This window comes from Coloeus monedula, assembly GCF_965178545.1.
Source record: "Coloeus monedula genome assembly, chromosome: 18".
Lineage (NCBI taxonomy): Eukaryota > Metazoa > Chordata > Aves > Passeriformes > Corvidae > Coloeus > Coloeus monedula.
In genome coordinates, this window is record NC_138798.1 from 10,895,001 (window position 1) to 10,920,560 (window position 25,560).

Sequence of the window (25,560 nt, forward strand, 5' to 3'; positions counted from 1 at the left end):
GTGCAAGGATTGAAGTGTGAAGGGTCATTCTTGATTGGATTTAGATGTCGTGCGTAGTTTGGGAACTACTGAGAGAATTCTGTCCTTTCAGGGATTGGCAGCCTTAGTCACCACGTGGTTTCTGGACCCTCCAGCCAAGCTCTGAGTGCAACTGTGGCTGAGCTTTTCATCCCGTTCCTGCAACAAGAAGGTGAGACTTCTTGCCTTTGTTCTGGGTTTGCTAAGCTGCTTTCATCTTCAGCAGGATTTTCACATGGTTATTCCAGATAAATCTGGATTCTTGCCTGCTGTGTTACAGAATCTGTTGCCCTGTTTTGATGAGCCACCCCATGGAGACAGTGCTGTGCCTGTTAGAAGCACGTGTTTATTAGCGCAGTAAATATTACTGTATCCTGCAGCCGTAGGGAGGAGGAGAGAAGATCCAACAAGCAGGAATTGTGCAGCAAGATTGATTTACTTAATTATTTTACAAACTCTTTTATAGACCTTTTCTTTGTAGTCTAATTGGACAAAGGATCAGCCACCCCTTGGGGGTGATTGGCTAAAATCCTAGAACATCCATTGTCAAAATATTTTTTGACTGTACTATAAACAAGGCTTTTGCAAGGTCGCAGGTGTTCATTGTTTATAGAACTCTGCTACCTCTTCTGTGAGAGAGAAAAGTCTCTCACGAACTTAGAAAATAGCGAGAAAAATTCTTGCTAGCAGCATGTGTTCTTTTCCTTTTTCCACATGTGTTCTTTTCCTGCATCCTGATGTTGTTACCTGCTTTCTGTTTCATGTTCTGTGCTTTCTGCAATTGCTGAACTGATGTGAGCTCTCTGTTTCTTCGCAGTCCATGAGGGCACATTGGTTCACGCAGTCTCTGTCCTGGCTCTTTGGTGTGTTCGGTTCACCACAGAAGTTCCTAAAAAGCTGGTAGAATGGCTGAAGAAAGCCTTCAGCCTTAAAACCTCGACTTCAGCGGTGAGACATGCCTACCTGCAGTGCATGCTAGCCTCCTTCAAAGGTAAAACTGGGGGCTGTTAATAACTCTTGGCCATGGGGCTTAGGAGGAGAGTTATCAAACTTTGTACTTCCTGACATAGAGAGCCGTGTGGATTAGGAAAGATTTTGTAAGGCAATGTCTGTTTACTGACCACCTTCAGACTTCTCCTTAAACTCTCTTTTGCCTTCAAGTTTATAAAGATGGTTTGTTTCCATGTATAACTAAAATCACTGCCCGTCATGCTGTCTTCCATATATCTCAAAGTAATATTTGATTGCTTTATTTTTGTCATACACCTAAATTGTAAGGTACACCTAAATTCTAGCTCAGGAGCCATGCTTTTTGTTTATATAGCACCCAGCACAGTGGGATCTTGGTCTCTGGCTTTGACTCTTGGAAACTTAAAAAAATAGTAAAAATTACTGTGTTTGAAATGAAGAACTCGAGAAATTATTCTCTTTTGGTGATCCTCTAGCGATTTACTTCTGTTGGTCCTGCTCCCTTTCACTGCAGCATTTCATCCTCATTTAGACCTCTGGGATTCCTTAACCTCTGAATGTTTGAAATGAAACAGATGGTCATGGCTTGCCAGGAATTTGCTTTCTCCCTCTTAGGGAAATATTAATCTTTGAAGTCAGACTTCCTGTGATTTGAAGTAATTCCTTTAATGTAACTGAATTAGCATTTTCTTTTGCATCCTGTGAACAGAACCTCAGTATATTGAGATGGCACTTTTCTGTCTGTGAAGAAAGGACTGAAGTGGTTGCCATTGAGCTTTTCATAATTGCAGTTTAATGATAGTGATTGGCAAATACTCTGGAGATTCAGAGTCTTCCCAGTGTGTGTCTGATTCCTTTCCTTGTCTTATGGCAGCAGAAAAACCATTTATACCTGGGTTGTAAAGTGAGGACTGTGTTGTTCTGTAACATGTCTATTTTGTCCCCTCAGGTGACACATTATTGCAGGGAACGGACTTGCTACCGATGCTGATCCAGACAGTAGAAAAAGCAGCATCTCAAAGTACTCAGGTTCCCATGGTAACTGAAGGAGTTGCTGCAGCTTTGTTGATCTGCAGGATGTCTGTAATTGAGGGACAAACTGGTAAGGTCACAAAACAGGTGGCAGAATCCAATATAAACAGGTTCTGAGGGTTAACACTCCTTGACATTGTGCAGGAAATACTATTTCTTAATCTGTGTAAAGTTTCTACATAGAGAATTATTGGTCTTCTATAAACCAGGGAAAGATTAATTTCCATCTCTCTCATTTATGTGAGTGAAGAAATCTACCTCTTCCATGGCTTTGCAAATTCCAGCTTCCATTCACATAGGGCAATATTCCTCTTTATTCTGACAGGAGCTGTTCACACTGACCTTTCATGGTAGGATTTGACGGATGCATCAGAAGTATTACTTGATTGTTATTTGGGTAGTGTTTTTACAAACCTTTGGAAAGCATAGGGACTGGAATTCTGCCTCCCATTAGAGGATATTACAAGAGCTCTCTGGGTTCATTCATCTGTTCATCCATCAGGTGTGTTCTATCAAAAGCAACACACCCACTTCCCTCCTTTTCTTCACTTGTAGGAAGGTTTGTCCTATGAAAGATTAAGGTGAATTAGACTTTACATTTCACATGTGTTAAGTCAGAGAAAGGTGTTTTTGTCAGCTGGTGTTTTTTGGGCATGTTTATAGTTCTGAATGAGAGAAATGAGAGGCTTTAGAATTGAAGACAAGTAAGGCTAGAAGTAATTTGAGGGATTTCAGGAGAGAGAATTCTGCTGTATTTTGTGTGCACTGATGAGTTCTGACTTCTTTTGAAACATCCTTGATGGATATCTGTTCTTTTCCTGTTAGAGTCTAAGCTGAGTGGTTTCTGGCAGCTGATTTTGGATGAGAAAAAACAAATTTTTACATCTGAGAAGTTTTTGCAGTCTGCATCAGAGGAAGGTAAATTGGCAGTTACTGTATATCCAGTTACTGTTTAACTGTTTCTTAGTACTTGACAAGAACTAATGTTGTTAGCCTTGTTCTGTGATCCTTGGAGGATACAGTTTCAGATTAAAATGAGCTCTGTACTCTTCAGAAGTACATCTAGACTAGTTGTAGTCTAAGCTTGAAAATGAATTATTTCTTGATGAGCCTGAGTTATGACTCATTTATCATTCCAAATGATAAACAAATGGAAGGGCCTTGTGACAGCTGACACTCAGTACCCATTTCATTGCCACTGAAGCTGTTTTGGCAGGGCTCAGGAATTAACAGAACTGAAGCACTGAGCATGGTGTTTATAATTTGCTTTGCTCTGTCAACTTAGACCAAAGTAGGTCACACACAATGGTCAGGAAAATTGTCCTGGGATCCAGCTAAAAACATTTCAATTAAGTCATGGTTCAGTTCCCGGTCTTGGCAGATCTGAGTTGGATTTGTCTCTAGCTTCAATGAGAAGATTATGTAGAGGCTCAGCTTGGGGAGCTATTTTAATGTGTCCTGATTGCTGTTCATTTGTTTTCAGGTAAAAAAATCTGTTTCCTTATGAAGTCTCATGCTGTTTTAAATATTTGTCTTTTCCCCCAGCCATGTGTACAGTGCTGCAGCTGACAGAGCGCCTGCTCTTGGATCATGCACAGCGGCTGCCTGAAAGCAAAGTTCAGTACGTAGAGTGCACTTGCTGTCCGTGATCCGTGTCTGACTTCAAAGTGCTGCTGTGGGCACTGGGTGGGTGGGCTTGGGGCTTAGCACAGAGTGTTGAACTCTTGGTGCCTTTGTGTCCACTTGGTTGCAGAGCTGCCTCCCTGGCTAACCCTGTGTGTCTCTGTTAGCAGGCAGTACCACCGTGCCCTGGTGGCTGTGCTCCTGAGCCGGACCTGGCACGTCCGCAGACAGGCCCATCAAACAGTTAAGAAGCTCTTGTCCTCTCTGGGAGGGTACAAGCTGGCCTATGGGCTCTTGGAGGAGCTCAAAGTGGTTCTCAGTTCTCATAAGGTGAGTAGCCAGCAAGTCTCTGCTCAGACAGATGTTTGAGTGCTGCCAGTCACCTCCCTGCCCTGGGTTTGCTGTTAGCATTGATGTACAGGATTACATCGTGATGTACAGGATTACATGTTAGCCTGAACAGGATTCAGCTCCAGATGATCTCCTGGAATGCCACTTTATACTGGATTACTGCATATTACAGCATGAATGTCTGGAGTGTGCCTAGTCTTCCCTATATATGTAGAAAAGACATATTCAAAATGTTTGGGGAGGAAGCTGTATTTTTCCATGTATTTTTATTATTTTAATGCAGATTTAACCTCTGCTATGCTTCATTCCTTTCTTTGTATCTTGGTTCTTTGGCCCTGGATTATAGACTGCGGAAGTTGGGCATACTTCCCAGCCGGCTGGCTCGACCTTTTCCAAAGTCTTTGCCAGAAGTGATCATTTTAGTTTTATCCCAGCTTGCCAAATCCAGTATAGTCCTCTATTCTTAATCTTTTTGTCACTGTCATCCCTGTGCTTTGGTTTTGCTGTTATCCTGTATCCCCTTCTTTCCTTTGAAAACTTCGGGTTTTTGATACTGACAGGGATTGTTGGCATTGTCTGGTTTTACTGTGGGAAAGTGTGCTCAGGTCTCAGGAAGGTTTGGTGTTGTCCATTCAGATTCTGCCTCATGAGGTCCTGGTGACAGAGGTGGGAGAGCTGTCAGAGCTGGGAAGGACATACATTCCCCCTCGTGTGCTACATGAGGCCCTCTGTGTCATCTCCAGTGTGGCAGGGCTTGACGTGGACTCCTTTGAGCCAGAGAAGCTGGCCCTGGAGATCCTGCTGGTGAGCCATCATCCATCTGTAGGTAAGTGCAGGGATAAGATTCTCATGGCCAATGTATGACTTTTTATTGTACTTTTTTGTTTTGTTGTGCCAGCTACCTGCTTCATGTTTATTATGCTCATTTCTTCTTGCTAGTGGCAGTGCAGCCAGGACTTTGGCCAGCCCTCCTCATCAAGATGAAGATAGATCCTAAAGACTTCATTAACAAGCACCTGAATGACATCTTACCCAGGATCACCACCTACACTCTGGAGAACCAGGTGATAAACTGCTTTCCTTGTGTTAGTTTTGGGAGATATCTTCGAGGAGTTCAGTACTAACTGGTCTAAAAGGTGGGGAAGAGGGAGGTTAAATGAGAATGTCTCTGGTGAAAGGAGCTGGGACTCAAGAGGGAAAGAACGTACCAGCAACTGAGTAAAATTTTAGATAAGATTCAAATATTCACTGAACAATGAATTGGGGATTAGAATGTAATGGGGGCTGCCTCAGCAGGACATACTTCTTGGAGACAATTTTAAGGAATACTGATTATGTTTTTTCCTTCATTTTCCTGACAGTCATCTATGAATGCAGTGGGATCTCTCTCTCTGCTTTCACCTGGTAGAGTGCTCCCACAGCTCATCAGCACTGTCTCAGCATCAATGGAGAATCCAGCTCTGTGCCAGGTTACTCGAGAGGAATTTGCCATCATGAAGACACCCGAGGGAGAACTGTATGACAAATCTATAATACAGAGGTAAGTCTTCATAATTTCTTTGTGCACCTGGGGATTGATCACTGCTGGTATTCTTGCCAGTGGGTGACTAGGTATGTCAGATGGTCTTTCTGCACAGAAGTTCTGGATTTTTATGCCTGGTCCTTAGTCCAGAGTGGTGCTGATTCTTTCTCTACTTTCCTTCTCAGTGCTCAACAGGATAGTATGAAAAAAGCTAACATGAAGAGGGAGAACAAAGCTTATTCCTTCAAGGAACAAATTATTGAGCTGGAACTGAAGGAGGTAAGTTGATGGAAAAAGGAATGGCAGGCTGGTCACAATCTTCACTGCAAGTCGTGTGTTGTTCTATGGTTTCTGGCATATGTGTGTGTGCTGGTGGGAAAGATTCTCTGAACTACTTGGAATTCTGCTATCTGTATGTATCCCATTTTTAAAATAAAGGTTGACTTCTCTTTGCTCTGGGGAGGGTGACGTATCATCCACTGTAAATGAACTGGACGGCACTTTTTAATGATAGCACATAATTTGTGACCAATGCAGAGAAACTTATGTTATGCTGCTAAAGGGACACTAAAGTGTTGTTAATTAACCTTCTGATTTTCATTTTGTGTCTTTACTCAAGAGGGATATACTTGGAAGGATATTTTGGTACTGTTTTAAAAGTAAATTGCAAAAAACCCCAACGTTTCCAACTTGCTTCTCTGTCTGAAGGGATGGTGTTTGTAGCTCCCAGATAATAATGTCCATGGCTCTCTATTGCAGGAGATAAAGAAGAAGAAGGGAATAAAGGATGAGGTGCAGCTGACAAGCAAGCAGAAGGAGCTGATGCACGCACAGCTGGAAAGGGAGGCTCAGATAAGGAAACGGCTGAAGGAGGTAAGTTTTGGTTGTATTTTTTGGTCCTCTGCAGGCACCATGACCCAAATCACTTTGAAAGAGGGAAAATGGTCTAGCAATCACCTATTTGTTTCTGTTACTAGAAATGAGATTTAACAACTCTATTTTTTTCCCAGTGGACTTTTTTTTATGGTAATCTCTTGAATTGTTTCTCTTACAGCTTGATAATGAGCTGGAAACAGCTCTAGGACTCCTGGACACTGTTATAAAGAAAAAGCCTCCCGGTCTCACTCAGTACATCCCTAGTCTCATCAGTTCCTTCTTGCCACTTTTTCGATCTCCTTTGGCTGCTCCAAGGATTAAGAAGCCTTTTCTTTCCTTAGCTTCCTGTGTCATGCCTGCTCGACTGAAAACCTTTGGTGAATATTTGCAGTTGCTGTTTAAGGGCAGGGTGTGTCATTTCGATGGTGGTGAAAATTATTGCTCTTACAAACTGTGGATCATGACCATGTACCACAGAAAGTCAAGAGGAAAAACCATCTGGAACAGTGCTTAGGGAGATGACTAAGAGATCCTACTGCTGGATGGGACTGGGACCAAAGACAACGACTTGTCTGGTCAATGACCAGCTCTGAGGAGCAGCTGCTCATTGTGGGAACATCTTCCCTGTGTGGAGTTTGGAGGGTGTGAGTGTAACTCACACATGTTGTGAAGAAATCTGTCCCCTGATAGCCCTGGGCTGGGCTTGCTGCTCTGAACCTCTTTGCAGCCTGGGCTCTTGCCCAGAGCTTTGTTACATTTCTTGGGTCTGTGTTCCTGGGGGTTTTTCTCTCAAGAAATCTTTGGATTTAGCCCTCTCATGGATTCTTTATTTTTCCATTCCAGGTACTTTAGTAAGCCATGTGACCTTGCGCCTGATGAAACCAGAGTGTGAGTTAGATGAATCCTGGTGTCAGGAGGAGCTGCCTGTTGCTCTGAACAGGGTGGTCAGTTTGCTGCATGCCCACACCATTCCCAGCCGAACAAGCAAGGGAGAGCCGGGTATGAAGTATGGTAGATATGGTAGATCCTGCTGACACTGCCCCCACTTCCAATAACTATGAACTGGTTTAGTTTTCACAGTTTGTATTATATTTTGCAAGCAAAACTTCACTTTTTCTATTTTAATTGGATAACTCTTCATAGATAATGGAAAACTTCAAGGTTTTTTTGTGCTGGTAGTAGTAGGAGTGTTACAACTAGTTAAGTATAGAAATGAAAAAACAGTATTTTTTCTTAAAATGGTTCATACAGAAATAATGGCACTGAGATTAAGGCTCATCTTTGCCAAGGACAGCTCCTACCTTTCAACACCACTTACCGTAAGGGATTCGGTGAGACTAAGTGAAAAGACAAAATAATTGCGTGTTATCTGTGATCACACCAGTGAAGTGCCCATGGCCTCTTCTTGTTTGCTGTGTAGTGCTCCAGTTCATGAATATTTTATTCTGGCATGATTGTAGAAAGAGCAGTTCTTTCTCTGTAACATGAAGGCAAGAACCAATATTATTACAGTGCAAGGATATGATTTGAGTTAAAGTAAACCTTTCTTCTTGTGTTTTTTTTTTAATCTTATTTCACGGAGTTAGTTTTAATTTAGGTCACTTCCAGAATCTTCTTCACAGTGGGGTGCACAAGTACTTGTGCCACTCCACTGAAGGTAATAGTACAGAAGAGGAGGGTTGATGTGTGTCCTTTGGGGGCTGGGATGGCTTTGGCTGTTTCAGGGTGTACTCTAGGGACAGGGGTGGTTCACTTCACCCAGGCTTTGGAGCTGTTCATCATGCAACCCAATCAAAGGCTGCTGTGGTAGATGGTGTATATTTTTAAGGGAAATGTGGGATTCTGTTTGGTCTCTTAGCCCCATAGTTCAGTTCTCTTGCTGTTCATCTGCCAGTCAGATGTGCAGTGGTGTGACTGTGGCAAGTGTCACTGTCACAGCTAACAAGTGGCAATTGACCATGTTGAGCACCGCTTCAGTGCTGAACATCTCAGTGATAATTTGGTGTCTCCACTGTGCAATTTATTGCCATAGTAAGTGCAAGTTCATTGACATTTGAATCCTTTTTCAGACTTATTTCCAGAATGTAGTGGAAGTATTTTCAGTCCTCCAAGATTTCCTATATTGCTTAATTAAATTAATATCTTACTATTTTTTTCCACTTTTGGAAGAGAAGGACAGTAGTTTCCATAGTACTTTATTGGACAAGTCGTATTATATTCTCAAAGGATTTTTCCTCATTTTCAAATTTCTTTGGAATGTAGTTGTGCGATATGATTTAGTAGAGGTTAATTTCTTAGGTAACTATGAGACCTAAGAGAGACCATACCTCCTTGTAATGTGGATGATAGAATTTATCATTCATTGCTGAAATGCCAAGATACATCTTATAATCTTTCTAATATTGGTCAATACCAGCTACTGTGTAAATAGAACATTTATCTTCTCAAATAGAGCTTTCTTCCTCCTTCTGGGTATAGCAGGACAGTGGTTTAAGGCTAAAAATATCTGGCCAATAATTAAAAAAGAAAAAAAAGTGTAAAAGCAAACAGATACTCAGCAAACAGAGAAAAATCATGCATCAGAGATAGAGAGGGTTTTACCGAAGCTGTTCATGTTAAATAGGAGCTCAGAATGTGTTTGAGATTTAATATTTCTCTCTTAAACTACTTTTGCAGTATTTTTGCCCTACATAAGCTGACTAATACTGCAGTATTGTATCTGCAGTGCTCTTCATTTACATTTAGAAATTTAAACTTGGGCATTCTCTGTCAGCACAGACAGGGTATAGAAAAGAAATGTTTTCCCTAGACAGCTGATATTTGAATATTAACTGGACTAATGGAAGGACTGGAAGGAGCATTTGTTATATGCTTTAGACAAGGCCCTGTAAAAAGGAAGGAGAAAAATCTTTTGACAATGGGAATCCAAAAGCTTTAATTCTTCACAGAGTGGAGGGGAGTTGAAGCTTGCACCAGATTTAAAAGGACTTAATTCTCAAGGATCCAGCCGAAGACTGGAATGACAGGTTAGCTAGGTTGGTAGGAAGTGTTTGAAGGAAATGTGGCTGGCAAACAGGGCCTTGCTTTGGGACAAATGAACTTTATAAGTGACTGTCTAATCCATTGAATTGTTTCAATTCCATTTACAGTATGTATTTCTGTACTCTTGAGGCATTGGTAGTAATTTGGAATCCTAATGTGACTTTAACTGAAGCCAGGTATAATCACAGAATCATTTAGGTTGGCAAACCCTTAAGATCATCAAGTCCTACCCTTAACACTGAAATGCCAAAAGTCACTGTCGGAGCTACACTGTTGCTGCTGTGAAGTGGCAGATACTTAGGTTTACTCAGCATGTTTGTGCATGAGGCTGAAGCTTGGCCATATCTATTATGAGCTACTCAGGTGTACATTTTATACCAGTAACTATTTTAAACCAAGTCATGGGAGGGTCAGCTGTGTTCACAGGATGGTTTTTCCTTTTCGCAGGTGCTGGCCCATTATCAGCTCCAGCATTTTCCTTAGTCTTTCCTCTGCTGAAGATAGTTATGATTGAGACACCCCATAACAGTGAAGACAAGGAGGAGTTCCTGGTCAAGATTCTGCAGATCCTTACAGTCCATGCTCAGCTGAGATCATCAGCAAATGGCCAGTCTTTGTTGGTTGATGAGGTGAGAGCTGTGGGGTCAGATGATCTCCTTCAGACGAGCCATGCGATAAAACAGAATCTGATGTGTAAATTGGACAAAGCAGATAAATTCCCCAAGTTAGAGTTAACAGTATAGGCTTGTTTTCTGTCATGGATTTTGGTACCTGTCCAGCCCTGGCTTTTGACTGGGATTTTATAAGGAGTGTCATACACAGGCAAGGCACTTTGGAATCACAAGATAAAAGACTATTCCCCCCACCTTTTCTCCCCTCAACCTTTCAGAATGGCCCAGAGTTGCTGCCCCGCAGGGACATGCTGGTTCTGCTGACCCAGGTGATAGGAACGGGTTCTCCACGGTTGCAGGTGAGTGCTCAGCTTCATAACCACAGTCAGGATTCTCCCTTTCATCACCATCTAAATGAGGGAAATGTACCAATTGGTTTAAGTCTCTGACATTAGTGGTTGATACATTGCCAATGTTCTTTTGTGTTTATGGTATTCTTGGAATAAAATATCTGCATCTTTTTTTCTGTGGGTTTTATTGCACCAAATATATTCTTCAGTCTTCCAGAGGTGACATTTTTTTCTTTCTTTAAGGCCTTGCTCTGCCAAATAAGTTCAGTAGTCTCTCCCCGAGTGTTTGTTCTAAGGGATGAGGTGGCAGACAGGTCAGTAATAAAAAGCAAAGAGTTGGACTGAACTTGTCACTTCTTGGTTTTGTTGCTTCTTTGGGAATTTCTTCTGCTGTAATAGCACTCAGCGCTTGCTCTGACAGCAGTTCAAGGTGTAGTAGAATCTCTCACACTTGCTCGTGGTGTTGTAGGTGTTGGCCTCAGAGGCACTGACCGCGCTGTGCATGAGCAGCAGCGGTGAGGATGGCTGTGCCTACGCTGAGCAGGAGGAGATCGATGTGCTCCTGCAGGCCCTCCAGTCTCCTTCCATGAATGTTCGAGATGCAGCTCTCAGGGTAGGTGGGAATCATTCGGGGTCACACCGAATTCCTTAAGTTTCTGGGAGGTGAATCTTCTCTAACACTGATGCAGACAGGCTTCAGCTGTGATGCCATGCTTTGGGCAGTGTGTCAGAGGCAGTCTGAGCAATAATGCTCCAAGTCATGCTCTTTGTGCCAGATTTATCTGCAAAAAGGAGTACTCTGGGTTTATCCACACCTTTGTTTCCTTAAAAGACATATAATTAGGACTACTTAACACCTTCTGTTTACAACTGGATAGAGCTTAGTCTTAAAGAGAGAGGCTGTCAGAAAACTCCTGTCTGTACTAGGCCTTGTTATTGGAAAGCTTCAGGCTTAGTCACTTCTGAGAACATAGAAAGAAAAGCCTCCAGGGTGCTTGGTGTTCTTTGCCATGAAACAAGTTCCAGTTTAGCTCACCTGAGCTGTCTTGTCTGTACTTAGACTGTAGTCACCAGAGCCTCTCTCTGCAGCCTGCCTGTGGAGCACTGTTCTTGAGTTTCACCATCTCACCTACTAGCAGTAGGAAGTCCTTGACCACCATGGGCAGTATAAAGCATAAGTAAACATGAATTTTGACACAACCACTGAGATCTTGACTTGCCAAAAGTTTTAAGTGTTTTAATGCATCTGTTTCTAAAAGTCAGATCCTTGCACTGATTTTCCTGTTACCTAATTCAGGGACTGATGGAGCTACAAATGGTTCTACCAACCCCAGACAGTGATGAGAATAACGGACTGAACCTGTTGCGTCGCCTTTGGGTAGTAAAGTTTGACGTTGAAGATGAGATTCAGAAGCTGGCAGAGAGGTAAGGGTTCTTCTTTGTTGACTGGGTTTTAGGGGGACCTTTTCTCTGCCCATGGCATGGAGCTGCACTCAGGGGCTTTGCCCCCACAGCTGGAGAGCAGCTGTAGGTCACTCCAGTAGTACATAATAGCAGTGGCTTCTTTGCTGAAGGGTGACCCATCACCTCTGTGTGTGTGCTGCAGGCTGTGGGAGTCCATGGGTCTGGAGCTGCAGCCTGACCTCTGTTCCCTGCTGATCAAAGACGTTATCTACCATGAAGAGGCAGTTCGACAAGCAGGGGCTGAAGCTCTTTCCAGAGCTGTAGCTCAGTACCGAAAGCAAGCAGCAGAGGTCATGAGCAAGCTGACAGAGATTTACCAGGAGAAGCTCTATGTAAGTACTCTTGCCCTGTGGGTGACAGGTCTGAGCTGATGCTTTATTTTCTGTTAGTCACTTTTCCTTTTGTCTGCCCTGAAGATGTGCATTGAATCCACTGTTGCTGTGTTTGAGCTTAGCACAGACTTCAGTGTCTTGAACTTCATGTTATCAGCCACTAATGGCACCATTGTACAGGTGGGAGGGGCACCTTAGATGATACAGAAAGGCTGTGGTAGGGCAGTGTCAGTTTAATTTTGACCCCAGACTTGCTTTCTGCTTATTTTTTTACCTTGCTCTTCTGCTAGTGGTATCATAAGTCTGTGCAGTATTATCAAATGGCATTGCAGGTATGATTGACAGATTCTCTGTGTGCCTATCCTTGAAAAGGTATTTCAATGAAATCTTTTCTCCTTCCAGAGGCCACCTCCAGTTTTGGATGCTTTGGGACGAGTGATATCTGAATCACCACCTGACCAGTGGGAAGCACGGTATAGTCATGTTCAGATTAATCTCATCACTTCCTGTGCATCCAAATGACATGTTTTTGATTTTTGTTTAGAAGGACATATTACATGCAATTGTATTGACTTGCTATTTTCATGTGTCCTGGTAGATAATATTTGTGCCCCTCAAGCAAACTGGGGGCAGGCAGAACTCCAGCAAAATATTGGATGATGTCATCTCTATGTCCTGATAAAAACAGAGTCTTTTCCTCTCAGGCTGTCTGATTTTTGTCTTAGCTTACTGTGTTCCCACCTCTGTATGGGCCATTGATTGTTTCAAGAGCAGCAGTGCAAGTCTTAATGAACTGGCCAAATTCCAGTTTGGATAATTACTTTTTGTTTACTTCTATGTTCTGTACAGGTTTAATTGGAGATCATCTTGTTTGCTACTTGTCTTCAGATAATCTATCCTTTAATGCCGATGTACCTTGTTGCATTTCAGCAGTAGTTGAAATCCTGATGTCTAACTTGGCTCAAGTATCCCTAGTGATTAATTGAGATAAAAGCTATTAGATGGCTGAGGGATCGTTGTCCTTGCATGGGGGACTGTGGCATGGGGTTATATAACGAAATGCACAGAGATTGGACACTGAGGCTTTTTGTTTCCATAATGGTTCTTGCTCTCAGTTGCTGCTGATAGCAAATGTGATTGTGAGCTCTCAGTTCTGTGAGAAGTCAGTAAACTCACAGGCTCACCTTCTTCACAGGTGTGGCATAGCACTGGCCCTTAACAAGCTCTCAGAGCATCTGGACAGTTCTCAGGTGAAGCCCCTCTTCCAGTTTTTTGTGCCGGATGCTCTGAATGATCGCAGTCCTGAGGTCAGGAAGTGCATGTTGGATGCAGCTCTTTCAACACTCAACACTCATGGCAAAGTAAGTCTGAACATTTCTTTCTCTAGCAGTGGAAAAAAGATGTAATGGATATGTAGATACTGTGTTGGAGCCCATAGATTTTTTTTTTTTAATAAATTTCTTTGAGGTTGCTGTTGCTTGTAACAGCTGAAGACTTTCATTTAGGAATTTTTGTGTTCAGAGTTGTTCTTTTAGTGTCTAGTGTTGACTAGGTGTGGTTCATCCCTGTCATGGCTATAAAAAAGTAATATCCCTGAATCAACTGGAGTTAAAATGGTATAAAACTAGAGTAATAAAAGTAAAATCAGACCATAGATCTTTTAATCCTGCGAAGATGAGAATTCCTTTTCAGGCTTCATGCAAAGCAAAACATGAAACCTTGCTGATGGTTGGCTTCATTAAACTGAAGACATCAAAGGAATTGAGGACCATCCTTCTCCCTGCCAGCCCTTCCCCAGCAGTGTCAGATGGGGAAGGGTGTGCAGGGTGTGAATTGCTCAGCTTCTGATTTCCTCATGTGTGCCAGTCACCTCTGGACAGATGTCTTTATTCCTTAGTTTAGCCCAAGACAATTGGGGTATTTTCATATTATTCATTCTTTCTTTCTGTTTCTTAGAAAAACAGTGTGAAGTTTGTTTGATGTTTCTGCTCTCCCTTTGCAAATGGGGCAAGCAGAGGAGCGGGCACTGATGTTCAACTCTGGGAGCTTGCGTTGCTTCTGGCGGAACATCATGCTGGCAGGCTTGGGGATTCTAATTTTGAAGAGCTAATTTCTCTCTAGCAGGAAATATTTGTTGCCTGTTGGGATGGTACAAGGTTTTATGTGATGTGACACATGAAATGAACTGTAAATACAGTGTGATTGTTCAGTTGTTGGCTCAGAGAAGAACAAACAAGTCCACTGAGCATAGCAAATCTCATTCTGAGTGGTCTCTAGTGGCAAGTTCTGTGGTTTTGTTTTTCAGGACAATGTTAACTCTCTCTTGCCAGTGTTCGAAGAATTCCTGAAAAATGCTCCTAATGATGCCAGTTATGATGCTGTCAGGCAAAGCGTGGTCATTCTTATGGGGTCACTGGCAAAACATCTGGACAAGAGTGACCCTAAAGTGAAACCAATTGTTGGCAAACTGATAGCAGCTTTGTCCACCCCATCTCAACAGGTAGGTGCCTTTGGAAGGAGTTGTCAGGTTCCACACAGAGGCAGGTTAACACCAGGATACTGTTAGGGATGGCAGAGAGATGAAAAATGGTGACAGAAAGGTTTCATTTGGGGTGCATTCTAGGGGGAATTTGTGTTAGTAATGACTATTTTGTGATCTGGTGGATTGTTTTACAGGTTCAAGAGTCAGTGGCAAGCTGTTTACCGCCTCTGGTGCCTGCAATTAAAGAGGATGCGGGAGGAATGATCCAGAAGCTGATGCAGCTGCTGTTGGAGTCTGATAAGTATGCTGAGCGCAAAGGTGCAGCCTATGGGCTGGCTGGCCTGGTGAAAGGCCTGGGCATCCTCTCTCTCAAGCAGCAGGAGATGATGACCACACTGACTGATGCTATCCAGGACAAGAAGAACTTCCGCCGGCGGGAGGGTAAGGGACAGGAGCTTTTCCCTCCAGATACTTAGCATTTCTCTTGAACCTACTACCATTGTCATCAGGTGATGAGGATCTCCATCAGGAGATTCCTGCATCCCTGTGTTTGGTTTAGCTACATTTATTTTACTAAAGTTTGGCAAGAAAGAAATGGGAAGTGGCTCTTGTGAGGTCATTGATTGTGTATAGTGTCCCAAAATTGCTCAATTCAATCCTGGAAGAAGGATTTCTAGTCCTAGACCATATGGATGTGCCCCTCTCTCCTGTTTCCGAAGGCAGGTGTTGCTGGGGGGGAGCTCCTTCTCTGGGGTCACAAATCCCCACTACAGCACAAGCCACAAGGGCAAGAAAGCAAGAGACTTTCAGCTGTGAGACTTGAGTGCTTTTGGAACAGTTATACAGATATTTGGCAAATTGTATCTTCTTTTCCCATCATCCTTAAATGAAGTTGTATTTTCCTCTGACCATCCTTTTTGGGTTTGTAGGGGCTCTGTTTGCCTTCGAGATGCTCTGCAGCATGCTCGGGAAGCTCTTTGAGCCCTATGTGGTTCATGTACTGCCTCACCTGCTGCTTTGTTTTGGAGATGGGAACCAGTACGTGCGAGAGGTAAGGTGCCTTAAATTTCTGCTATCACAGAGTGTTAAAAAACCCAGATGGAATGGATATGGATGTGAATCCTGTTTGTAATGAGGCAAGTTGAGAAGGTGACCTATCCCTTAAGAAACCACTAATAACATTTTGATCTTCTTAGTAACTGAAAGCATCTGTTTTCATTGGCCATTAATTGGGAGCTACTTAGCCAGCTGTATTGTTGTACTGAGACACTATTTACATGAAGGCTTTGTTCCCAGAGGGTCTCAGAGGAAGGAAAACAGTGTTGTGTTACAGTATGTAAGTGTTCTCTTCTCCTTGGAGGCTGCAGATGACTGTGCCAAAGCTGTAATGAGCAATCTGAGTACTCACGGAGTGAAGCTGGTTTTGCCATCGCTTCTTGCGGCACTAGAAGAGGAATCATGGAGAACTAAAGCTGGTATGGACCAATATTTGCCTGACATGATTGAGAGTAACCCACAGTTCCCTTTGCTGTCATCCCCCTTGTGTATTCCTTCATCCTTACAGATGGCCATGATGCTTTATGTTCTTGTAAGGAACTGTGGATCTTTCACAGCTTTTTACAGCTGAGTTCCCTGACACATTTGAATAACTTTTTTTCCCCTGGCATATTCAAGGGACAGTTTGTATCCCATCTCTGTAGTAGCACTTCAGAACATGGAATTTTGTTAACACATTCCTTTTCCCTCATACAAAAGAAAAGTATTATTTGGTGTGTTTAGGTACCATAGAGTAACTTAATGCATTTCAGCCCTTCTTTGTGTTCTCTGACTGGTAGATTTGAGTTTGGAGTAAGTGTGATCATCATCTCATGTCAATTCTTAATACTGTGTTTTGTCTTTTCTTTTGTCTTCTTTTTCTTGGTGTACTTTGTTCACAGGGTCAGTGGAACTGCTGGGGGCTATGGCATACTGTGCTCCCAAACAACTCTCTTCCTGTTTACCCAACATCGTGCCCAAACTCACTGAAGTGCTGACAGATTCTCATGTGAAGGTGCAGAATGCAGGGCAGCAGGCTCTCAGGCAGATTGGGTCTGTCATCAGGAATCCAGAGATCCTGGGTAAGACCTGTCTGTGCATCTCTAATGTCCTGATGTGACTGTGGTTTATAATAGCAAGGTTTAGGTTCACAGTATTTAGGATTCAATGCAAATTTGTATAGAAATGAAAGTAATCCTACAGGAGTATAACACGAAGACTTAACAGCAGCTGTCTGCTTCCAGGCTTTTTAAATGTTCCTGTCCATTTTTTCAGCTGATGTTAATAGAGTTTCCCCTGTCCTTATGCTGCTTGTTGCTTGAGATGGACCTCAAACATCTCATGAGAACACACCAGCTCATCCTGACACATGTTTTTGGTTTATGTACAAATAAAGTCTTTTCTCTCCTTTTTAAAAATATTCAGCAATTGCTCCAGTTCTGTTGGATGCTCTCACGGACCCCTCCAGGAAGACTCAGAAGTGTTTGCAGACTCTACTGGATACCAAATTTGTCCATTTCATTGATGCTCCATCCTTAGCACTGATCATGCCAATTGTTCAGAGAGCTTTTCAGGATCGTTCCACAGACACCAGGAAAATGGCTGCCCAGATCATTGGGAACATGTACTCCCTGACGGACCAGAAGGTACAGTGCTAAAAATGCTCTCTAACTGTATTCTAATAGGTTACTATGACAAGCACTAGAGAGAATTCATTTGGCTTGGGGATTTTTTTGTTAAGGTAGAAAATATTAATATCCATGCAGCTTCTTAATTAAATGTATGTAAATGAACAGATGACAATAAAGATAGTGACAGTTCTCAGGTCCTTAAGACTGTCAGCTTTGTGCTTTGGTCATCTAGTTATTACCAGTTTATCCCTGCAAAAAGGTCTTGTAATTTTTACCATATGAAAAATGCCTTAACAAACAAAGAAGTGAAACACAGATCAGCTGCTAACAAATGGATCCAGGGTTTGTTTGAAGAGTATTTGTAGGACCTGACTATAGGCTAAAGATCTGTGTTTAATTTTTCTGCTGATAATATCTGCATATAAACCTTGTGTAAATGTTAAGTGTTGGATTTTCCTTAGATACAAACTGCTGGGTTGTGAGTGAGTGTTAAAAAGGTTTTGAGTAATCTGCACAGAACTGGTGTTTCTCGGACTTGCAGAGTAATTCACTATGCTTATCTGCAGTATTGTGAGAGCAACTAATTAAACTCTCAGGATGTTAGGGATGTTTGCTCATAATAAGGGGTGAATGTCCTTTACATGAAGGCGACTATGTTTTCTCTCATTTTGAATCTGGTTCTGACTTTTCGGGCTGTTTAGGATCTGGCTCCGTACCTACCCAGTGTGACCCCTGGACTAAAGGCCTCTCTTTTGGATCCTGTACCTGAAGTAAGTCTTTTGTACAAATACAGTTTGTCTTTCAGTGCATTAGGTTAAACATTGTCCTGATCAGTCTGGCATATCTTTGACTGGACATTTTGCAGATCTCTGTTTCTCTTGTCTGTTAGGTGCGCACAGTGTCTGCGAAGGCCCTGGGGGCCATGGTGAAAGGTATGGGAGAGTCCTGCTTTGAGGATTTGTTGCCATGGCTGATGGAGACACTGACATATGAGCAGAGCTCAGTGGATCGCTCTGGTGCTGCTCAAGGTGGGGACACCTGTGCGTGAGCGCTGAACTCAGGTTTTCTAATATTAAATCAGATTAGCTGCTTGTTTCTTGTGTGTATCAGCTCCATTCCCTGCTTTTTTCCCCCAGGTCTGGCTGAAGTTATGGCTGGTTTGGGGGTAGAAAAGCTGGAGAAACTTATGCCAGAGATTGTAGCGACTGCCAGTAAAGTGGATATTGCTCCACATGTACGAGATGGTTACATCATGATGTTCAACTACCTGCCAATTACCTTTGGAGACAAGTTCACTCCCTATGTTGGTCCCATCATTCCTTGTATCCTTAAGGTATATAGCAAAACTGAAGGATTTTATTTATTAGAGAATAAAAAGAAGCCTCCAGAGTATTTTAAGTATTATTTTCAGTAATTGTGGGATGTGCAGAGACTTGTCCAGACTATTAGAAAAAAAGGGAATTTAAATTATAAATTATTTCTTCTATGTTATGGGCTTGCTGTCTTTTATTTCTGGTCACTAGTCTTTTCTTGAAGACATCTTTGTGCATTCACAGCTCTGTAGTTCATTTGCTTTTCATGGTGGAGAGAGAAAACACTGTTTTGTTTTCTTGCTGTTGCTTTTGTGTATTGTGCTGAAAGGCCCAGTTTTCAGGGCCCTTTTTGTGCCTCTGTGCAGGCCCTGGCCGACGAGAATGAGTTTGTGCGGGACACGGCGCTGCGTGCGGGGCAGCGAATCATCAGCATGTATGCAGAGACAGCCATCGCTCTGCTCCTGCCACAGCTTGAGGATGGGCTCTTTGATGACTTGTGGAGGATAAGGTAGGCAAAATCAGCTTAGCCACAAATGTTTCCCCCCATGCTTGAAAAACTGGTGTGATTCAGGCTCCTCAAAAAAATGCAGAGACCTCCTGTGAAGCAAAAACAAGTGTTGCTTTTTGCCTGTTGATCTGAATATGATGCCTTATAGCACTTGAGTCTGCAAAGCCCTGCCAGGCTGGGTCAGGTTTCCTACTACATGCAGAGCATTCATGCTGGATTATTAATTCTGGCGGTGACTCTGAAATGCACTTCCAAGGCAGTTGATGTTGCATTATTTAGCCCTTGTGTATTGTTTTTCATTTCTCCAAATGCTGAGCAAGTTATCGTTCTCCTGTGTATGGAAAATGTGCAGTGGAGCACTCACAGCTGATAGCAGTTGCTCAAAAATTAGCTGTACTAAATGATTTGTGCCAGCTGAGTGCTGCTAAGTATTCTTACCCCAGGTGAATGTCATTTGGGTTAGACAGATGCAGGCACTGTCTTGTTCCTTTTTAGAGTCAAGGCTATTCTCAGATTCATTGCTTTGGTTTGAAAATTCTCTCAGCCCTTGCAGTTTGGAATTCACTCCTTCCCTTTCTGTTTAGCATGCTCCTTTCAGCCATGTAGGCAGATGATGTTGCACATCAGCCCATGCAGCATTTCAGTGCAGACCTAGCTGTGCCTCGCATCTGGCTCCAGTCTGTAGCTGATGTCCTGTCAGAATTGGACAGGTACTGCCTGAGTGCCCTGTTCGTAACACTTGACTTGCTCCTGTTGCCAGGTTTAGCTCAGTTCAGCTCCTTGGAGATCTTCTATTCCACATCTCAGGAGTCACTGGAAAAATGACCACAGAAACTGCCTCAGAGGATGACAACTTTGGAACAGCCCAATCAAACAAGGTAAAGCTGTTCTGTTCTTGCCTGTTGTGCCTTTTTTTTTTTTCTTTTTTTTTTTAATTCTCCCATTTTAAATCAGCATGGACAGCCTGCTGGAAAGATATTTGGAATAATAATGTATTCTATTATTTTTATAGATTTCAGGGGCAGATAATACAATTTTGTGCTATTTCTTTCCAGGCTATCATTAATGCTCTGGGAGTGGAGAGGAGGAACAGGGTGCTGGCGGGGCTGTACATGGGCCGCTCGGATACGCAGCTGGTGGTGCGCCAGGCCTCCTTACATGTCTGGAAAATCGTTGTCTCAAACACTCCTCGCACGCTGCGGGAAATCCTGCCAACACTCTTTGGCCTTCTGCTAAAGTTCCTGGCCAGTACTTGTGCAGATAAGCGAACGGTGAGGAATTAAGTTGTGCCTTCCTGATCCTGTGGGTGACTGTAGAAGATAACTCCCGAGGAACACAGGATAATTCTTCTCTATAAGTCACGCCAAAGCTGTCATCAGTTTAACTGTTCTGAGCATGAGCATGTCTGAATTCTCTGTTTGCTGTAGGCAAGAGTGATTGTGATGACAGTAAAACTATTTTTTGATGGTTATTTGTAATACTGTTTCCATTAATACTGCTCTGCCTGCACTATGAACAGTAGCTTATGGTCAAAAGTGAACATTTGCTCGCAGTTCACCTTCTAAAGTTTTATAAAAAAGGAAAATAGTTTATTAATACATTTTTGGGGACAGGTTGCAGCACGGACATTAGGAGATCTTGTCCGAAAGTTAGGAGAGAAGATCCTTCCTGAAATCATTCCTATCCTGGAAGATGGACTGAGATCAGACAAGAGTGATGAGAGGCAAGGAGTCTGCATTGGTTTGAGCGAGATCATGAAATCAACCAGCAGAGATGCGGTGAGTTACATGTTCCAGGTGAAATTCCCGTATTTCCAGGTACTGATGTTATGGTGCAGGTATTGCACTTGAGACAGAAAAATACGTTCTGTGGACTGAAGTCAGAGCTTGTAACTAACACTGAGTTGCTGCTCAGGCAAATTGTATGAATTTGTATCTGTCAGAGCCCCGCAACTACTTGTGCTGATTTATCCTGCTTTTCTTCCAATATTATTTCAAGCAAACTGCAGTTTAGTTTCAGTTGTGCAAATTCTGCATTCTTAGCTACTTCACTGAGATACACATGTCTGTTGTGCTTTAAATGTTCTGTAATTTTACCTCTTCATCTTCAGGTACTGCTTTTCTCCGAGTCCCTGGTCCCTACAGTGAGAAAAGCACTGTGTGACCCTCTGGAAGAAGTTAGAGAGGCTGCAGCCAAAACATTTGAACAGCTGCACTCAACAATTGGCCATCAGGCTCTTGAAGACATCCTGCCCTTCTTGCTGAAGCAGCTGGTGAGCATTGCTCAGCATTAGTCAACAACCTGATTAATGATGTGGGACAAATTTTGAATAATTAACTTAAAGAAGGAGGATTGTAGTGGCAGACCTGCCAGGGAATGGCAACAATATTTTGTCTCCTCCTGGAGTCATCCTAGCCAGTGGTAGGGAAGATCTTGTGGCTAAAGCGTAGGCCTAAGGATTGCTGTACGTAGCTCTGCTATGGAATTGCCATTGTCACCTGCTTAAGTTGCTTGGCCACCATGCCTGAAATGGAAAATCTTTCTGATGTGACAAGAGCTTGATTTGGGTTTTGCTAGGTACTATGAGAATATGAGAACATTTTTGAATAGAAAGACTTAGGGGGTTTTTTTTATGATCACATGGAAAATTGTCCCTTGAAACAGGGTTTAGCTTGGTGTGTCACAAATCATTTCTCAGTTAGTCTCTTTCTCTTTCCCTGTAGGATAATGAAGAGACAGCTGACTTTGCTGTGGATGGTCTTAAACAAGTTATGGCTGTCAAGAGCCGTGTGGTGCTGCCTTATTTGGTGCCAAAGGTACAATGGGAAACAAATTTTAAACTTTATATCTGTGCTGTTTCCTCTGCTTGCTGCCAGTTGTCTTTGGACCAATATGGCAAAAGGGAGAACATAGTTTGAAATTTTCTTCTAATTTTGTGCTCAAAACATTGTCATTTGGGCTGTGATGCATAAATATTTCATGTTGTAGAGAAAGTGAGACTCTTGGAAAAACTTTCTGCTTGTTTCAATATTTTGTTTTTATTTTTTATTTTTGTAGCTGACTACCCCCCCAGTGAACACCCGGGTGCTGGCTTTCCTCTCCTCAGTGGCAGGGGATGCTCTGACACGGCACTTGAGTGTCATCCTGCCTGCTATGATGTCTGCACTCAAAGAGAAGCTGGGCACCAGTGAAGAGCAGTTGGCAAGTAGCACAGCTCAGCTCTTTGTTGTGACAGGTTGCCTGAAGATAGTGCACCAGGTTTACTTCCCAGCCCAGAATCCGTGTTCTTTAGATTCACAGATTGCATGTTTAATTCAGTCCATTAGCTTTTCCAGGATGAGTCTTTTTGCCTGGTGGCATATTGTGAGTCAAAAAAACCATATGCTTTCCAAATCTATTTGTATCCATTTAAAAGTCTTCTTGGCCTGCTACAAGATACAATTCTCAGTTTACTTATTCTTGGAGAACTGCCAGAGAGTCTAGTTAACTTTGTATTTATTCTTGGAGTAGAAGACTGAGAGATTAAAGGGCTGCAGGGAGGAAATCTCTTATTTTGCATGCTGCACTCCTCCTATACTGCTTTCCAAAACATCTGGTGTTTGGACTCCAGAGAACATCCTGGAGTTGTGACTGTGGACAGACATTTTCATAATCAGTTGGTGAATTAGGAATGAGTGACAGAGTCCTGTTGTCTGTCTGCTGTGCATGCCCATTAGATCAGCTTCTAGCCCCAAGTCCGCCCGGAGATCTCTAAAGTATCCACAGACGTGCTTGTAATTAGGGCTGTGATGCACAGCATTAAACTACCTAAACCAGAAGAATGTTATCTGACAAGACTCACAGTCTCTCATGGGTAAGTAAGATGGGGGAGACTGAGCTACTCTAGTGTTTGTAACTTAGCTCTCCTGCAGCTGCTGCAGCAATCAGTTCAGCAGTTTGGTCACTTGTTAAATTTTAAGAATTGGTCATACCTGTGTCTGCATCAGGACTGAGTCAAGCCTTTAATGGTGATGTGACCAGCTCTTTAATGAGAAACAATTAGTGAGTGGAGTGTGTTGTAGTATTTATCTAGAGACAATGCTGGGGATAACATGGAGAAGTGTGGGGCTAAATTTGGCTTTGTTCTGTTTGAGAGTTAATGTAAAGTTAATTTGGGCTCTTCAGGAGATGGCAAACTGCCAGTCTGTGATCCTGTCTGTGGAAGATGATGTTGGACAAAGAATTATAACTGAAGATTTGCTAGAAGCTACCCGCAGCCCTGAGCTGGGCATGAGACAGGCAGCAGCTGTCATGCTGAATATCTACTGCTCCAAGACAAAAGCAGACTACACTGGTCATCTCAGGAGCTTGGTTTCAGGCTTGATTCGCCTGTTTAATGACACCAACCCTGTAGTTCTGAATGAAAGCTGGGATGCACTTAATTCCATCACCAAGGTGAGAGGCAGCTTAAAAAGGTTACAGGGGTAATGTCTGGCCTGAGAAGACTTCACAAGAGAGATCTGGATGTCATGTTACCTGATCTTTGTTTTACCTCTCTCTCCTGCAGAAATTAGATGCTGGGAACCAGCTTGCTCTCATTGAGGACCTGCACAAGGATATCCGGACTGTAGGGAATGAGGCCAAGGGCGAGCATGTGCCAGGATTCTGTATTCCTAAGAAGGTAAAGGATCAGAATGAGTGTGAATTCATCACAGCCACAATACTCCACTTTTGGGGAGAGTTGATTGGTATTACAGCTGTTAGAAGCAGTGACTATTTAGGCATTCCACACCTGTATATTGGAGGACTTTTTGTAGGTTAGAGCTCTTGAGTAACCCTACAGAAGACCCCTCTTGCAATGAGGTCTCTGACAATTCTGTTATGCACCTAAGTTATGGTTGCTGGCTGCTTTTTGTGGGGGAGTAACATTGGACTTCCGTGCCAAATTTCTCTGGTTTAAAAATTCCCTGAGCTGCCACCACTTTTTTCATAGCAACTGGTTTAGTAAGGTGAAGAGGCATGAAATCAAACCAAATAAAAGTAGCTCTGTCAATGTGGAATCAGGCAGCTGAAGGTCAACAGGAAATTGAGAGAAACTCTCCAAGTTTGTTCATCTGGTGTATAATGGGAGCAAAAATAAGATACATATTTCTTGCATCTTAGATTCTAAGCTTTCTTATCTGATTTTTGTGATAGGGAGTGACTTCCATACTTGTGGTTCTGCGGGAAGGTGTTTTAACTGGTAATCCAGAACAGAAGGAGGAGGCAGCAAAGGCCTTAGGGCTGGTTATTAAGCTGACTTCTGCTGAAGCTCTCAAACCATCTGTGGTGAGCATCACTGGGCCCCTCATTCGAATCTTGGGAGATCGGTTCAGCTGGAATGTCAAGGTGGCTCTGCTTGAAACTTTAAGCCTTCTTTTAGCTAAGGTAAGATTCAAAGTGTGGTTTGTGAACATTTTCCATGGCAACCTTCAGAAATATCTGTTGCTGTTCATGTAAATACAGCTGGAATGCCTGCTGCTGTGGATTTGATATTTAGGAATAGCACTATAACTGGATTGCATTCTTCCAGCAGCTTCTGGCCTACAAAAAAAGCCCCTAGTGCTGAACCACTGGGCTTCTTAGAAATATTGATAAATTCTGGTCCTGCTTTCAAGTGATTAAAGCCCACCATGTAATTAATCTCTCCTATAGCCACCATTTTTATGTATTGTTAAGTGCAAAAATCTTACGTATCTTTGAACAGAGCTGAGCTTTTTTTCAGGGCTCTGTGTACAAAAGGCTGTTGGTGATAGTGTAAAATTTCTCAGTGCTACCCTTGTATTTCAGTATGAAGAAAAGATGATTATATTGGAAAAGGTCAAAGGTTTTGTGGTAAATTGTTGTTTCATTTTTTTCCTATTTTAGTAGCGTGTTAGATCTAACAAGGGCTCTCTAATAACAAACTGCTGTAGAAGCGGTCATGCTGTTTTCAGGCTTTGACCTCTAGCTGCTCTTTAATACTTGACCCCACCACTTTCCCTTCTTCCATCTCTGGAATAGGTTGAGATTGCCCTGAAACCATTTTTGCCCCAGTTGCAAACAACCTTCACCAAAGCTCTGCAAGACTCAAACCGTGCTGTTCGCCTTAAAGCTGCTGATGCTCTTGGGAAACTCATTGTCATCCATGTCAAAGTGGATCCTCTCTTCATGGAGCTGCTGAATGGAATTCGTTCCAGTGATGACTCTGCCATCAGGTAAGCTGCAGCTGACAGCTTAGACCTTCCTGCTTACTAAGGATGAAAGAAAGAGCTGGGATGAATGAACAAAACCCCCAATTAGAGTAAGATGTATGTATTAATGAAAGCAGTGGACTGTAAACCAAGAATGGGCATGATGGGGCCTTCCTGTGTCAGAAGCTGAGCTGTGAGAGTATTTAGGAG

The 25,560-nt window shown here is 42.7% G+C and overlaps 1 protein-coding gene across 4 annotated transcripts in view; it reads left to right on the forward strand.

Annotated features, from left to right (window-relative positions):
• Positions 1-25,560, forward strand: part of GCN1 (GCN1 activator of EIF2AK4) — a 38,622-nt gene that overhangs the window by 7,018 nt on the left and 6,044 nt on the right. For 3 of the 4 annotated variants that reach the window (XM_082293463.1, XM_082293465.1, XM_082293466.1), the window contains 40 exons: positions 92-190; positions 836-1,009; positions 1,937-2,089; positions 2,845-2,937; positions 3,565-3,640; positions 3,810-3,972; positions 4,630-4,819; positions 4,933-5,057; positions 5,355-5,533; positions 5,701-5,794; positions 6,275-6,388; positions 6,570-6,768; positions 7,235-7,390; positions 9,881-10,062; positions 10,323-10,403; positions 10,864-11,007; positions 11,692-11,819; positions 12,001-12,190; positions 12,593-12,663; positions 13,386-13,551; positions 14,496-14,690; positions 14,867-15,113; positions 15,602-15,723; positions 16,033-16,147; positions 16,610-16,789; positions 17,133-17,353; positions 18,040-18,108; positions 18,228-18,366; positions 18,475-18,671; positions 19,017-19,159; positions 19,920-20,037; positions 20,215-20,430; positions 20,773-20,937; positions 21,270-21,431; positions 21,883-21,975; positions 22,217-22,360; positions 23,324-23,593; positions 23,706-23,819; positions 24,335-24,565; positions 25,181-25,374. In XM_082293463.1, coding sequence (XP_082149589.1) covers positions 92-190; positions 836-1,009; positions 1,937-2,089; positions 2,845-2,937; positions 3,565-3,640; positions 3,810-3,972; positions 4,630-4,819; positions 4,933-5,057; positions 5,355-5,533; positions 5,701-5,794; positions 6,275-6,388; positions 6,570-6,768; positions 7,235-7,390; positions 9,881-10,062; positions 10,323-10,403; positions 10,864-11,007; positions 11,692-11,819; positions 12,001-12,190; positions 12,593-12,663; positions 13,386-13,551; positions 14,496-14,690; positions 14,867-15,113; positions 15,602-15,723; positions 16,033-16,147; positions 16,610-16,789; positions 17,133-17,353; positions 18,040-18,108; positions 18,228-18,366; positions 18,475-18,671; positions 19,017-19,159; positions 19,920-20,037; positions 20,215-20,430; positions 20,773-20,937; positions 21,270-21,431; positions 21,883-21,975; positions 22,217-22,360; positions 23,324-23,593; positions 23,706-23,819; positions 24,335-24,565; positions 25,181-25,374 — 6,112 coding nt within the window. The remainder of the gene's footprint in view (positions 1-91; positions 191-835; positions 1,010-1,936; positions 2,090-2,844; positions 2,938-3,564; positions 3,641-3,809; positions 3,973-4,629; positions 4,820-4,932; positions 5,058-5,354; positions 5,534-5,700; positions 5,795-6,274; positions 6,389-6,569; positions 6,769-7,234; positions 7,391-9,880; positions 10,063-10,322; positions 10,404-10,863; positions 11,008-11,691; positions 11,820-12,000; positions 12,191-12,592; positions 12,664-13,385; positions 13,552-14,495; positions 14,691-14,866; positions 15,114-15,601; positions 15,724-16,032; positions 16,148-16,609; positions 16,790-17,132; positions 17,354-18,039; positions 18,109-18,227; positions 18,367-18,474; positions 18,672-19,016; positions 19,160-19,919; positions 20,038-20,214; positions 20,431-20,772; positions 20,938-21,269; positions 21,432-21,882; positions 21,976-22,216; positions 22,361-23,323; positions 23,594-23,705; positions 23,820-24,334; positions 24,566-25,180; positions 25,375-25,560) is intronic. The other variant, XM_082293464.1, reaches the window with a different exon arrangement.